Source organism: Podarcis vaucheri (assembly GCF_965113315.1).
Source record: "Podarcis vaucheri genome assembly, chromosome: 8".
Taxonomy (NCBI): Eukaryota; Metazoa; Chordata; class Lepidosauria; order Squamata; family Lacertidae; genus Podarcis; species Podarcis vaucheri.
In genome coordinates, this window is record NC_138766.1 from 64,350,706 (window position 1) to 64,363,737 (window position 13,032).

At 42.9% G+C, this 13,032-nt stretch overlaps 2 protein-coding genes across 4 annotated transcripts in view; both read right to left on the reverse strand.

Moving 5' to 3' along the window:
• MRPS28 (mitochondrial ribosomal protein S28) overlaps positions 1 to 5,647 on the reverse strand; it is a 32,708-nt gene extending 27,061 nt beyond the window's left edge. The window contains exon 1 of the mRNA XM_082234067.1: positions 5,357 to 5,647. Coding sequence (XP_082090193.1) covers positions 5,357 to 5,491 — 135 coding nt within the window. The 5' untranslated portion in view covers positions 5,492 to 5,647. The remainder of the gene's footprint in view (positions 1 to 5,356) is intronic.
• A 3,771-nt stretch (positions 5,648 to 9,418) lies between these two features.
• Positions 9,419 to 13,032, reverse strand: part of LOC309538447 (tumor protein D52-like) — a 37,109-nt gene continuing 33,495 nt past the window's right edge. For 2 of the 3 annotated variants that reach the window (XM_082234047.1, XM_082234048.1), the window contains 2 exons: positions 12,309 to 12,357; positions 9,419 to 10,925 (listed from right to left, as the gene is read on the reverse strand). In XM_082234047.1, the coding sequence (XP_082090173.1) occupies positions 10,809 to 10,925; positions 12,309 to 12,357 (166 nt within the window). In that variant the 3' untranslated portion in view covers positions 9,419 to 10,808. The remainder of the gene's footprint in view (positions 10,926 to 12,308; positions 12,358 to 13,032) is intronic. The other variant, XR_014222185.1, reaches the window with a different exon arrangement.

The window sequence follows — 13,032 nt, forward strand, 5'->3', positions numbered from 1 at the left end:
GAACGAATTAAGTACTTAACCTGAGGTACCACTGTATAGTTAGGTACCAGAAAGCTCCACTGCTATACAGTGGTACCTTGGGTTAAGAACTTAATTCGTTCTGGAGGTCTGTTCTTAACCTGAAACTGTTCTTAACCTGAAGCACCACTTTAGCTAATGGGGCCTCCCGCTGCCGCGCGATTTCTGTTCTCATCCTAAAGCAAAGTTCTTAACCCGAGGTACTATTTCTGGGTTAGCGAGTCTGTAACCTGAAGCGTCTGTAACCCGAGGTACCACTGTAATGGAACTTCTGTTTCCTCTTCTCTCTCCTGCCAAGTGCTCCTAAATATGCTCTGGAGGGTCCCCAACCTCCCAGAGCTGGTTTTGGGGGTATGTAGGAGGCTGGAAGGGACAAAAGAAAGGTGCACTGCACACACTGAAGTCTGTTGCACCAGCTGAGCTGCAGCACTACGTATGACCCATAGTTCCTCTAAGGCAGTGGTGGAGAAACCTTGGACATCCTAAGGGCCAAATATTCCCTAATCCTGCTCTGAGGACTGCAGTTCTCATGAAGGGAATGGACCCTAGAAGAGGACTGAAGAAAAAAGCTCAGGAGGTCTCAGTCCACCTCTGTCACAGGCAGAGCTCTCTGAGGTTCTGCAACTGCTCACCTGCCCAGCCCTGTAGGCTACTTCAAAAGATCAGAACAGGGCAAAACTATAGTTAATTGAAGACTTCCTGATTTGCGTGTTCTTGCCACAAAGGGAGGAGCAAAATGGCCTGCCTGTATGCACACCAAAAGGAATGTTCATCACTTGGCTCAATTAAGCTGAGATATGATCAAACTGAGCATTACCACAAGACCAGATAAACAAGGAGCTGCTATAAAGTTACTGCCAAAGGGCAGCTTATTGTAGAAAAGCTAATTATGTAAATCTACCCTCAGAATTCTGTTGCAGGTGTAGAGTTTCAATTTAGAACATTTTTAAGTAGCATGGTTAAGAACACAAGAACTTGTTGATATCTAGTAAAGCTGAATGTTTGAAGATACAGGACACATAAAGTACTTCCTCACACAGCACAGGGTTAAAATATGGAATTTGATCCCACAAGAGACAGTGATGGCCACCAACTTAGCTTTAAAAGGATTGTTTGCTTGCTTGTTTCATAAAATTTATACACTACTTGATTGTAAAAAAAAACAAAAACCTCTCAATGCTGATTAGACAACTGCATGGAGAATAAGGATAAGGATTATCAATGACTAATAGGCATGTTGGCTATGCTCTGTCTCCACTGTTTCTGAATACCAGTTGTTGGAATTCGCAGTAGAGGAATGAGCTCTTATGTTATGGTCCTGCTTGTGAGTTTCTCACAGGCATCTGCATGGTCACTGTGAAAACAGGATGCTAGGCTACACGAGCAAGTGGCCTGATCCTACAAGGCTGTTCTTATGTTTTCTTAACAGTGAATGAAAATGTGACATCCAGATATTCATATTTTCCTTACTTTCACAGTGATCATTCATGACATTCATGGTACAAAAAAAATGGCATACAAGAGACATTGTCCTGAACCATCCCATTTTGCATCATCCTAGCAGCTAATAAAGCCTCTGCAAAACAGGAAAGTTATCACACCTCTAAGAAAGCTATCCTAGTGGTGCAAATGCACAAAGCCAAGTAACTGTCTCTGAGGTTAGGATGCCAACTCAACTGAGTCCTAGAATCCAGTCCATACCCAAGAAAAGAAAAGAGGATTTATGATAACAACATAGTTTTTCCCTTTAAGCCAGGGGTAGCTAACCTTAGGCCCTCCAGATGTTGTTACACTCCAATTCCAATCATCCCCAACCAGCATGGGTAAAAGATATGTAACATTTGGAGGGCCAAAGGTTTGCCAACCCTGCTCTAAGTCTACATGGCTGGAATAAATACGAAGACAAACTTTGAATGTTCATATATTACTTAATATAATATTGATAGAATGAATGAAAATAAGCATTCTGTATAAAAAAGTGCAAACAAACTGAGTAACAAGCTTTAAGTGACAAGCCAAGTGGAAACATATATTAGCACCTTTCTGCTTTACAAGTACACAACCTCTCTCAAACACTGTCATCAACATTTGGGTAAACAGAATTTTAAAAACCAAAAGAAGAACTATGCTAGCACATATCAGCAACAACAGAAACTATTCCTTCTACCTTAGAAACTACTTGGTTTATCTGACATTTTGTACCATTATTTGGCACATGGTGGTCAATAAACATATTAGTGTGTGTACATTTTATATGTATACACAAGCCAACAGCAAATAAAGTTAATAAGGTGAGAACTGAAGGTAATGAGAATACAAACACATTCTGACTCGGAAGAACAATATACAATGGACAATCTGAACATTTGCTGAAGCATGAAACCAAAAATATCACCTAGATGCTGAAAACACTAGACATAGATACAACCCAACCCAGTAAGAGACATGAGAACCACTCCTAGTCCTTGTTAGCACTGCTTAAAAAATACCAGTCTGATGTTTTAGGCGTGCCGACAGAAAACAAACAGCAGGAGCAACCTAAGTGAAGTATTGACCTAAAATAATTTGTCAGCTAAATCTGAATCCAAACTATTCTTATCCAAGATACCATACCACTTGTGTGTGTCATGTTACAAACAAATCACCAGTTTTGAATTAGAAATAAAGGCAAGTATAAATATTAGGCACTAAGATAGCCAAATATGATGAGAAATTGTATATGAGTGGGCCAGCAGAGGGGTAGATGGAGTGCTAACAATTAACTAACAATTTAAACATCCTTTCTCAGCTCACACCATAGAAATCAAGTGGGCTGCTACAAGACAGAGCCTCCTCCTCCTGCTGCACATTTAGTATAGAAATGCAGTTCTTCCTCCCTCCTCTGCCAGCCTCCCGTTTGCCATTAAAAAAGAAGTACCCTTTGTGGGGTTATTTACAAGTAACACAGCAAGAATAAACACATGCATAAAATGAAGTTTTGCAAAGGTATGTTTTTATACATATCTGTAGCTCACACAACCAGATATATGCAAAGAAAAGTATGCCAATACATGCTACTCTAACCAATCTATTACCCTCTAACTGATCTCATACCTCTAACCTCTCCCCCTTTCTTTTCTTGTGTGTCACTTAACCTAAAGACGCAGCCTCATATTTTATGTACTTTGTTAATGTATTTGTCCAAGAAATATTCACCTCATTCTTAGACTTCTGGAGATTAAATATAGCTAGTATGTAGCTCTGGAAAGAAAAGCTTCCCAAGTTACATTTCCCCCCCTAACACATTAAGAAGCTGTTTGGAGAAGATTTGGGGCTGCTCCACAAAATTACTTTTCTACAGATTTAAGTGGGTCCAACTGTTTTTCAGTACAAAGCAACAAACCAGATTGTATATCTAGCAGCAGTCTGCGAGACCAGAACCATATTTCCCAGCTGTCACAATCAGAAATATAGCCTGGTTCATATGCTATGCTTGTTTGAGCACACGTCTGAGGATGGCTGCAACTGTTTGAATACCCTAAGATTCCAAGCTGTGACTTGGAAAGGACTTCCAGGACCAAGCGCCACCTTCAGTCTTGTGTACAACTCCATTAAAAGCTAGGTTAAAAATATGTATTTGCCCAATGAAATGCATGTCTGGATTGTGCAAAATGAGCCATTGAGAATTGTTAGAAAGTGCTATTTCCTGAGAGGAACTAAAGAGAAAATAACAAGAGACTATGAGAAAAAGACTCCAACATAGCCTGGGTATTTCTCTGTTCCTACTTCAGGCCATGAGTTTAAGTGTTAAATTTTCTTTTCTAATTAAAACCTAAATATTGCATATTAGCTGATAAAAAAGAGCTAGAAACAAATACTGTGTTTTATAAGCTGAATCTATGCACACTTATTCAGATTAGTTTGTGCACTATGCCTACTTCAGTGTTGGTGATTCTTGAAGACTGCAGTCTCAAAAGCAAAAAACTTATGCAGTCTTTATTTATTTTGTCTGTTTATACAAAAATGTATATCCTGCCCATGGTGTTGTCTGTTTATATAAAAAAGTATAAGAAAATATACCCAAATGAAGGAGCTTGTATTCCAAAAAATTGGCTTCATCGTGAGTACTAATTCGGTTTCATCATGAATACTAAAAACCGACGGCCAAAAAAACCTGTGAGCTCTATTTTGTTCTGGTACTCGAAACAAATTCCTGGGCTTAGAATTATTTAATTCACAAGACCTATTTAAGCAGTCAAATTATGCGTGTGTAAACAATCAGGGGATGGGCCACTGCCAAGCCCTGACAACTTTGATCTTCACATATTTGACAGAGGTCTGAAGCTCGGAGCACTCTTTTTTCATGGAGGTTCCCTGAACAACAACAAAACAGAATTTACATGTGAGTAATCTAAATGCCCAAATTAGTACAGTATATGTCTCACACATCCACCACTCCAGTTGGTGGATTGCAGCATTCTAGTAGAAATCTATTCAGTAGATTCTACAAGCTTGAAATCTGCTCATCCCTATTTTACACTACCTACCAAGGCTGCAGCCATGTACACTCTGACCTGGGAGTAAGCCACATTGGGCAATAACCGGGGCTTACTCCCAAGTAAACATGCACAGACTCAGATCTTCCCGTCTTGGAAACCAGTCCCGGTACGTTTGACGAGCTTAAATGGTAAATGTACCCCTGACCATTAGGTCCCGTCGTGACCGACTCTGGGGTTGCAGCGCTCATCTCACTTTATTGGCCGAGAGAGCCGGCGTACAGCTTGCGGGTCATGTGTCCAGCATGACTAAGCCACTTCTGGCGAACCAGAGCAGCACACGGAAACGCCGTTTACCTTCCTGCCAAAGTGGTACCTATTTATCTACTTGCACCTTGACGTGCTTTCGAAATGCTAGGTTGGCAGGAGCTGGGACCGAGCAACGGGAGCTCACCCCGTCACAGGGATTTGAACCGCCAACCTTCTGATCGGCAAGCCCTAGGCTCTGTGGTTTAACCCACAGCGCCATGAGCTTACCTACAAGCAAATGTGGAAACCTAGGGCTACAACTCTCTTGTGTATTTTACCTGGGGGTAATTAATTACTCCATATAACTCTGCGGGACCGGCTCCCGAGTAAACGCGCGCGCACGTAGCCAGGCAGTCCCTCTCAGAAGCAAATGTGAGAGGGAAAAGAGAGGCAAAGAAGGGACTGGGAGATTCCCACACAAAAAAGCATCCACTGAAGACGCGTCCACTGGCAGGGCCGGGTTTGTCGCCCTCCGCCCCGGAACAAACACTCAAGCCACGCCAGAAGGAAGCGGGGGGAGAGTAAGAAGAGATGCACGTCCGCGCGCGCCGCACCTCGCTTCCGCCGCCTCCTGGCCCCGAAAGACCTTGGCGCCGCCAGCCAACTGCCGTTCCTGCAGCCCCGCAGAGGACTCGCGCCTCTAACAGAGAGGCTCTCAGGTGTCTCGCGACGAGAACGGCCGCCGCCATGGCAAACACCTGCCCCGCGCTTCCCAGTCAGCCAAGCTCCTCCTGCGCCGGAAACGGTCCCCTTCTCAAAGCTCGCCCCGAGAGGCAGAAAGGTTTAAACGTATCTGGGCCGTATGCCGGAAGTAGCCTAGGGAGGCACAACCCTTCTCACTGCAGTTCCGCCCGAATGAAGTTCCGTAGCAACCAACGCCCGCCCCTTCCCTTATGAGGAGAAATCACGCCAGGAATCATCTCGTCACGTGGCCGACCGCGCTCGCGATGCGGAAAGGAGCTTAAGTGTCTTCGCTTTGTGAACGCCGACAGCCCGTTGAGAGAGAACTGCGCATGCGCTTACGCCAGACAGCAAGCTTGCTTATTTACTTATAGGAGCTGTAGCTACCAGTTACTTAATGGGCCATTTAGACATTGTAGAATGTAGATCCTTATATAGAAACACACGAGGGAGGAAGGAGCAAGCTCTGGAACTTAAGAGCAGAAATGCAAAAAAACAAACAAACCCTGGGGTGGGGACGAGGACACTGCGTGGGGGGGCGGGGTGAACCCCAGAATAGCTCACTGTAGATGCTGACCAAGGGTGGAAGGAAGAAGAGGGCGAAGTGAGGTTTGGAGAATCCTGGAACAGGGCCTGAAGCTCCACACAGGAGCATCCCCACACTGCAACATTTTGTTGCAGATCTCACCTATGACAGGGCATGGAGACAAGGGAGAAATAAGCAGAGCTACTGTCTTTTAAATTTTATTATGTCCTATATCCCACAATGTAAAATCATTCCAATGCTACTTAAAAATAGCAGTAAAATTATACCAATAGTCGTACCTTGGTTCTCAAATGTTTGACTTCTGAAAATGTTCGAAAACCAAGGCACAGCTTCTGATTGGCTACAGGAGCTTCCTGCACTCAATCAGAAGACGTGTCGGCCATTCGTCTTCCAAAGAACATTCGCAAACCGGAACACTTACTTCCCGGTTTGCGGCATTCAGGAGCCAAAATGGACGAGTACCAAGGCTTTCGAGAACCAAGGCACAACTCTAGTCTACAAATTTTAGCCCCAATGAAGCCACTTACTAGTATGTATATTCCACCTTTTCAAGAAGCTTAAGGTACCATCCCCAATTCTGTCCCTTTATCCTCATGACAAGCTTATTGAAATACTTTATTGTCATTGTACAACTTGTATACAGCGAGATTACACGAGACACACACCCCCACTCAGCTCTCTTGGTCTTAATTCCCCTCGTTGACTGACGCACACCCACCAAACCCGAAAGTCGGTTGCCCTTTTGTCATCTTTTCATTCAGCAGCCTAACAACTCACAGATAGCTGTTCTTTACCCTGTTGGTGCGACTAATCATGCTTCTATATCTTCTGCCTGAGGGCAGGAGATCAATAAAGTGCCGGCCAGGGTGTGAATCATCCCTGAGAATTTTCCTCACTCTCCTGAGGCAACATTATGAGGTACATGAGGCTGAGATCAGGGCTAGCACAAGAGATTTCACCACCACTGCCACTCTTACTCATCCAATTCTCCTACTGGCAGTGGTTATAGCTCCTTCACCCGGGTTACTTTGTTTTGTTGCTGCTAGATTGGTGGAGAGCAATTGCTGGGAACAGCAAGTGGGGAGAGTGCTATTGCACGCAGCTCCTGTTTGGAAGCTTCCCAGAGGCATCTGGTTGGCCATCGTGAGAAAAAATTGCTGGACTAATGGGCCATTGGCCTAACCTAGCTTGCTCCTTTTTATGACCCTCCGGGCAAGATGTGGAGTCTTGTCACTGTTAAACCAGCAGTAGCATACCAAGATGAATAAATCTCCTTACAAACACTATGCCTGCTTCAGTCTGCCCAATGGTATGCTCAGTTTTGCATATAGCTTTTGACCAGCCTCTACAGATTAGGTTGCCATGAGCATATACCCCAGGCCTCTGGTAATGGCCCCTGAACCGAAACAGGTTCTCCAATATTGTGCTGCATTTTGGAGACTGAAACAGAGCTAGATTTGTTGTGCATATACCCTTGTGCTCCAAAACCCAGTGTTACTTGAGAGACATCACCACTCCTCTCGAAGGCCAGAGGGGTGCATGTGCCAGAGGAAGTAGAAGGTGGGGAAGGGTGGGTAACTATCACAAATGGCCCCAAGTATGGCTCTGTTAGTTACTGTAATGCAGGGCTGGTTAACCTAAGGTCCTGCATGTGGACTACACCTCCCATCAACCCTACCCAACATGGACAATGGTCTGGGATAATGGGAGTTGTAGTCCAACGACAATAAATTACAGTGGTACCTCGGGTTGAGAACTTAATTCGTTCCAGAGGTCCGTTCTTAACCTGAAACTGTTCTTAACCTGAGGTACAACTTTAGCTAATGGGGCCTCCCGCTACTCTGTTTTAGTCTTCTCCAAAAGGCAGCACAATATTGGAGAACCTGTTTTCATCCTGAAGCAAAGTTCTTAACTCGAGGTACTATTTCTGGGTTAGCAGAATCTGTAACCTGAAGCGTCTGTAACCCGAGGTACCACTGTACAAGGGTTTACCACATGAATTTGAAATCTAGGTAAGTTCTAAGTCAACTTTTGAAGAACAGTGTCAAACACTTTATATAAGCAGATGATATAGATTGGTGCACTGCACTGAATGTTATCATAGTTTAAGTATAATGAATCACACCACCTTGAATTGTATCATGTTTGCTATTTTTCATTGCCCTGATACTGTTTTATTAAACAGGACTAACTTCAGGGCAAAAATGGAGAGAAACAGAAATTGTTGATTCCCAAGAATTTGTGCACAAGCATCTAACCCTATGGCACTAGCAGAGCAAGACTGTAGAGGACTATAGTTATGTACTGTACTTGTGATCCTTCTGTTACCGAAAAATTGGGATATTAAAGTAACAGAAGTAGATGCTTGGTTGGTTTCAGCACAAGACATAAACCTGCCTGACACATTATTTTTTCAAAAGTTTAGAAAACAAAACGCCCTCTTGCTGTTGTAAATATAATGGTTTATCTCAATATCTTCATTTAAAATAGTTTGTTCAAGTGCTTCCACCTTGTGGCTACTGCGAGACTAGCCTATTTTAGGTATGATTAAAAGGTAAAGATACCCCTGACCGATAGGTCTAGTCGCCAACTCCTCTGGGTTGCATGCTCATCTCGCTCTATAGGCCAAGGGAGCCGGTGTTTGTCCGCAAACAGCTTCCAGGTCATGTGGCCAGCATGACTAAGCCACTTCTGGCGAACCAGAGCAGCACACAGAAACACTGTTTACCTTCCTGCCAGACCAGTACCTATTTATCTACTTGCACTTTGACATGCTTTCAAACTGCTAGGTTGGCAGGAGCTGGGACCAAATAATGGAAGCTCACCCCATCGCGGGGATTCGAACTGCTAACCTTCTGATTGGCAAGCCCTAGGCTCTGTGGTTTAGACCACAGCACCACCCGCATATGATTAAGTTCATTATATTTAAAACAGTGTGTAAGACATAAATATTTTTGGAGACAGAGTAAGCCTTGTGGGTGGGGAACAGGTAAGTATAACAACACTCAATAACAATCAAGACCCAAAGCTTGACACCCAATTCTCTGGACCTTTTTCTCCAAATCAAATCCTGGAATTCCAGTACTTACTTGGTATATGACCATTCTTTGAAACTGAATCCAAACGGAAACTGATGTCCAGACATGACCTTTTGAGAATATGACCTAAAACAAATAGGATTTTCCTAGTTCTCAAGCACCTTGGGGTACCGCTGCATCCCATCACAATATCTGGGTGCCCCGGTTGAATCAGTGAGCAAAATGCTCGCTCCTCCAACTCCATCTAGAAAGGAAGTGGTCTCTCAAATGCATATTTAGAAGCTCTAATTGAGACCTTCATTTGAAAAGGATAACCTTGTTTAAAAGACACAAGCCAACTCAAAGTAGCATTTTACATTTGAGAAGACAATGCTTTTATTTTAACAAGTAATCAAGTATTGAGGCTAAATCTGAAATGCTACAGAACGCTGTCAAACACAGCAAAATTGCTTAATAGGCATTATTTGTGGCAGCTCTGGTGCAGCTATAAAGATGAAGCCTAAGTTGCAATGCACCTTTTAAGAATGTGTTCTAGTTCATTTCAAGCTTTGTGATTAATGTGGCAAAACACTTCTCCTAAATATAACCTTACAGTGTGCCAGAAATTTGTCTAACGCAGGCACATAGTATACATACAAGGTGGGAGTGCATTTAGCTTCTAGGAAGCCAAGTCTTTTTACAGGATCAGCAACAGGTTTTAGTTAAGAGAACATTTTTAAGCATAGAAAGAGTTGACCGTGCTCATTTTTGTATTTCCAGGCTGTGAGATTGCCCATTTTATCTTATTCTAATCTTCCACTGCAGCCAATTCAGAGCTTGGGTCTATATTGCCTACATTCCAATGTGCATTTCCCCCAAATGGAAATGCATAGCCGACTTTGCACTGTTGGTACCATACACTTACTTTATTTATTGATTGAGGGGGGGGGGAGTGTTATAAGCAGCAGAAATAACATGGACTTTTAGTCGATGTTCCTTTTCATCAATTAGCAAGCGGAAGGGAGCAACCATTTTATTTTTATAAGTATGGTGCTTCTAAACCACTCCCTTTGCAGTAGGCTTTCGGCCTATATAATTTATGTTAACAGCCTGCCTCATTTTACATTTTGGAATTCAACTTCTAATACCCAGAAGAAAAGTCATCTCTGCTAGTTGGAACAGTTCAGAGAAGTTTACTATCAGGATTTTTATTTTTTTAGGGAAACCATAAAAATAGTGAATGTTTGTTGGAATCACCCTACTTTCAGTGTCCGCTTACCAAGACCACAACACATACACTGATAACTTAACATTGCAATATCAAAGCAAACTTATTCTGCCTGTGGAACCTCTTGCAACAGAACCAATTAAAGGTACACACTTAAAACAACAATGAAGTTTTCAAAGGTTTTGGCAGTGAATTAAGTATGAAGAGACATGGCAACTGCTATTCGTCCCAGCATCCATCACATACAGTGTTGAGTCTCCCATTTCTAAACCTTTTGTAAAACCTTAATGATTTCTTTGGACCAGAAATAAATCTTTTTACATACTCAAAATGCATAAAAATTCCCCATCCCACAGATAACATAGGCAAGAGTGTATTTTACGGTTTCAAAAATACTCTGAACCTATAGAAATGATTTACATTGAACAGCTATAAAGCTAAGTGCTAAACAGAAGGACATCCTGGAAGAGTCTACAGCAGAGGTGTTTTGCTTGCAGCATCTGGCAGTGGGTAGCATAAGGAAGGCAGGACAATCATTGAGTCTCCTCTTCTGTCTGCTTTGTAGTAGCTTCTGTGGCACTGGCACTGGCAGCAGAGTTCAAGACCTCTCCAAAGTCACCCCCAACAGGCTTGGTTCCCCCAACCTTATACTGAAGAGAGATTTAGAGACTTCAGATTACACTCTTTAGAAGTTAAACTGCAATTATGGTTAACAGCCTATGGCTATATACCCAAATATTATTTCTCTCTGTCCAATCCAAGTTTAGACAGCAAAGGAACACAGGTGCTTCCCATCCATTATGTATTTCTACTGGGAACAGTCTCAGTTCTGAGCTTTTGGAAAACAGGTTGATACAACTGAATGAAGTGTGTACACACGAGCATCTTAGCATACAGATTAAGTTTAGCCCCAGCAATAGTAGAGGAAACTTTGTAGTAAAATACCAGAGGTAGATAAATGATGTAATCCCCAATTTGACATGCAAGCAACGTGTTAAAACAACCATCTCTGTGCCCTATAGATAAGGTAGAAAGATGGTTATGCCAATTTGCATAATCCTGGTTACAGAAATGCCACACCTGGAGAGACATACTAAAAAAAATCAGGTAAGGTCAGTAGCTAAAACACTGTCCAGTAAGATTTATTTTCTATACTGTCATGAAAGGCACATAATAATGATGATATTAGGTAAAGGTGAAGGTACCCCTGCCCGTACGGGCCAGTCGTGTCCGACCTTAGGGTTGTGCGCCCATCTCACTTAAGAGGCCGGGGGCCAGCACTGTCTGGAGACACTTCCGGGTCATGTGGCCAGCGTGACGAAGCTGCTCTGGCGAGCCGGCACCAGCGCAACACACGGAAACGGCGTTTACCTTCCCGCTAGAAAGCGGTACCTATTTATCTACTTGCACTTTAGGGGTGCTTTCAAACTGCTAGGTGGGCAGGAGCTGGGACCTAAGGACGGGAGCTCACCCCGTCGCGGGGATTCAAACCGCTGACCATGCGATCGGCAAGCCCTAGGCGCTGAGGTTTTACCCACAGCGCCACCCGCGTCCCCCAATGATGATATTAGGGGTGTACAAACTTTTATCTAAATCAGTTATAATTTTAGTAGCCTTCCTTAAGCATATCCTCAGGGTGTAGGTGCACACAAGGCATTGTATAAGCTAATGTTCCTAATTCAATGCAAGTTTGACTTCCTGAGAGTTTCAACTGTGCTTCAAATTGGTATATGGGGAGAGATAGGGGGAAACTAACACTGTCCTCCTACTGCATTTCTCAGGCTGCTTTTACTGAGCACACTTCATTCTGGTCCCCTTAAGAACCAATAACCTGTCCTCTGTTTTCTCTTCCAACAATGCAGAAATTAAACTTCATTTACTTCCCAACGGTGTGGTACTGCTAGTAGACACCATAGTAGTTAAATGTTCTCCACTGTTTCAAGGAAGCAGAATACCTACAGATCAAGTATATTTAGAAATCTCAGCTAATTTTTAAATTTTATTTTAAGAATGAAGTTTGTCATTAGATTTACCTTTAAGTTTTCCACTTTTTCTTCAAAGGACTTGAATGTTGGGGAATTTCTATTCAGGAAAGAAAGCAAGAGTTACATTTCTTGTTTGGCCTTAGAAAATGTATATGCAATGGCCAACCACTTAAAAGAAAAACTTGAAGAGCAGAACAGTGCTTTTAAGATGCAGCTATGGTGCCAGTCAGCAGCCTGCAAGATTGCAATTATAGAATTCCCTTTTTATATTTATTTTCCAGTCCAATCCTATATGCCAGGGGAGAGAGAACTAGATCTGGCCAGTGGGCCAGATTCTGACACACACACTCGCCCGGGGGCACTTGCCAGACACGTTGGGCTACCCACCTCAATCTTCTGTTGTCAGATTAAACATTTCTCTTTACAGACCAGCTTAACCTCAAACTGGGCTGCAAAGGAAGTTCTGTGCAGCTGTTCTTAGTAAGGGCTTCAGTCAGCACCAATCAGCTGAACGCTGGAGTGTAGCCTATCCCACCTTGCATTTGGCACCAAATATATAATACACCAAATGAAAACCCCATTTGCCAAGAAGCCATAGGCAGCACACTTTAAAGCTCCCAATTATTCCTTTGTTTTATTTAGGTTTATTTCTCCACCCCCTACAACAGACATCATAAACAATGCTATGCGTCACATACGATACCGTGTGATGTTCTCCACAACTGGTATTTGCAGTTATGCAGAAGCACATAGGTCAAATGAAACTATTTAT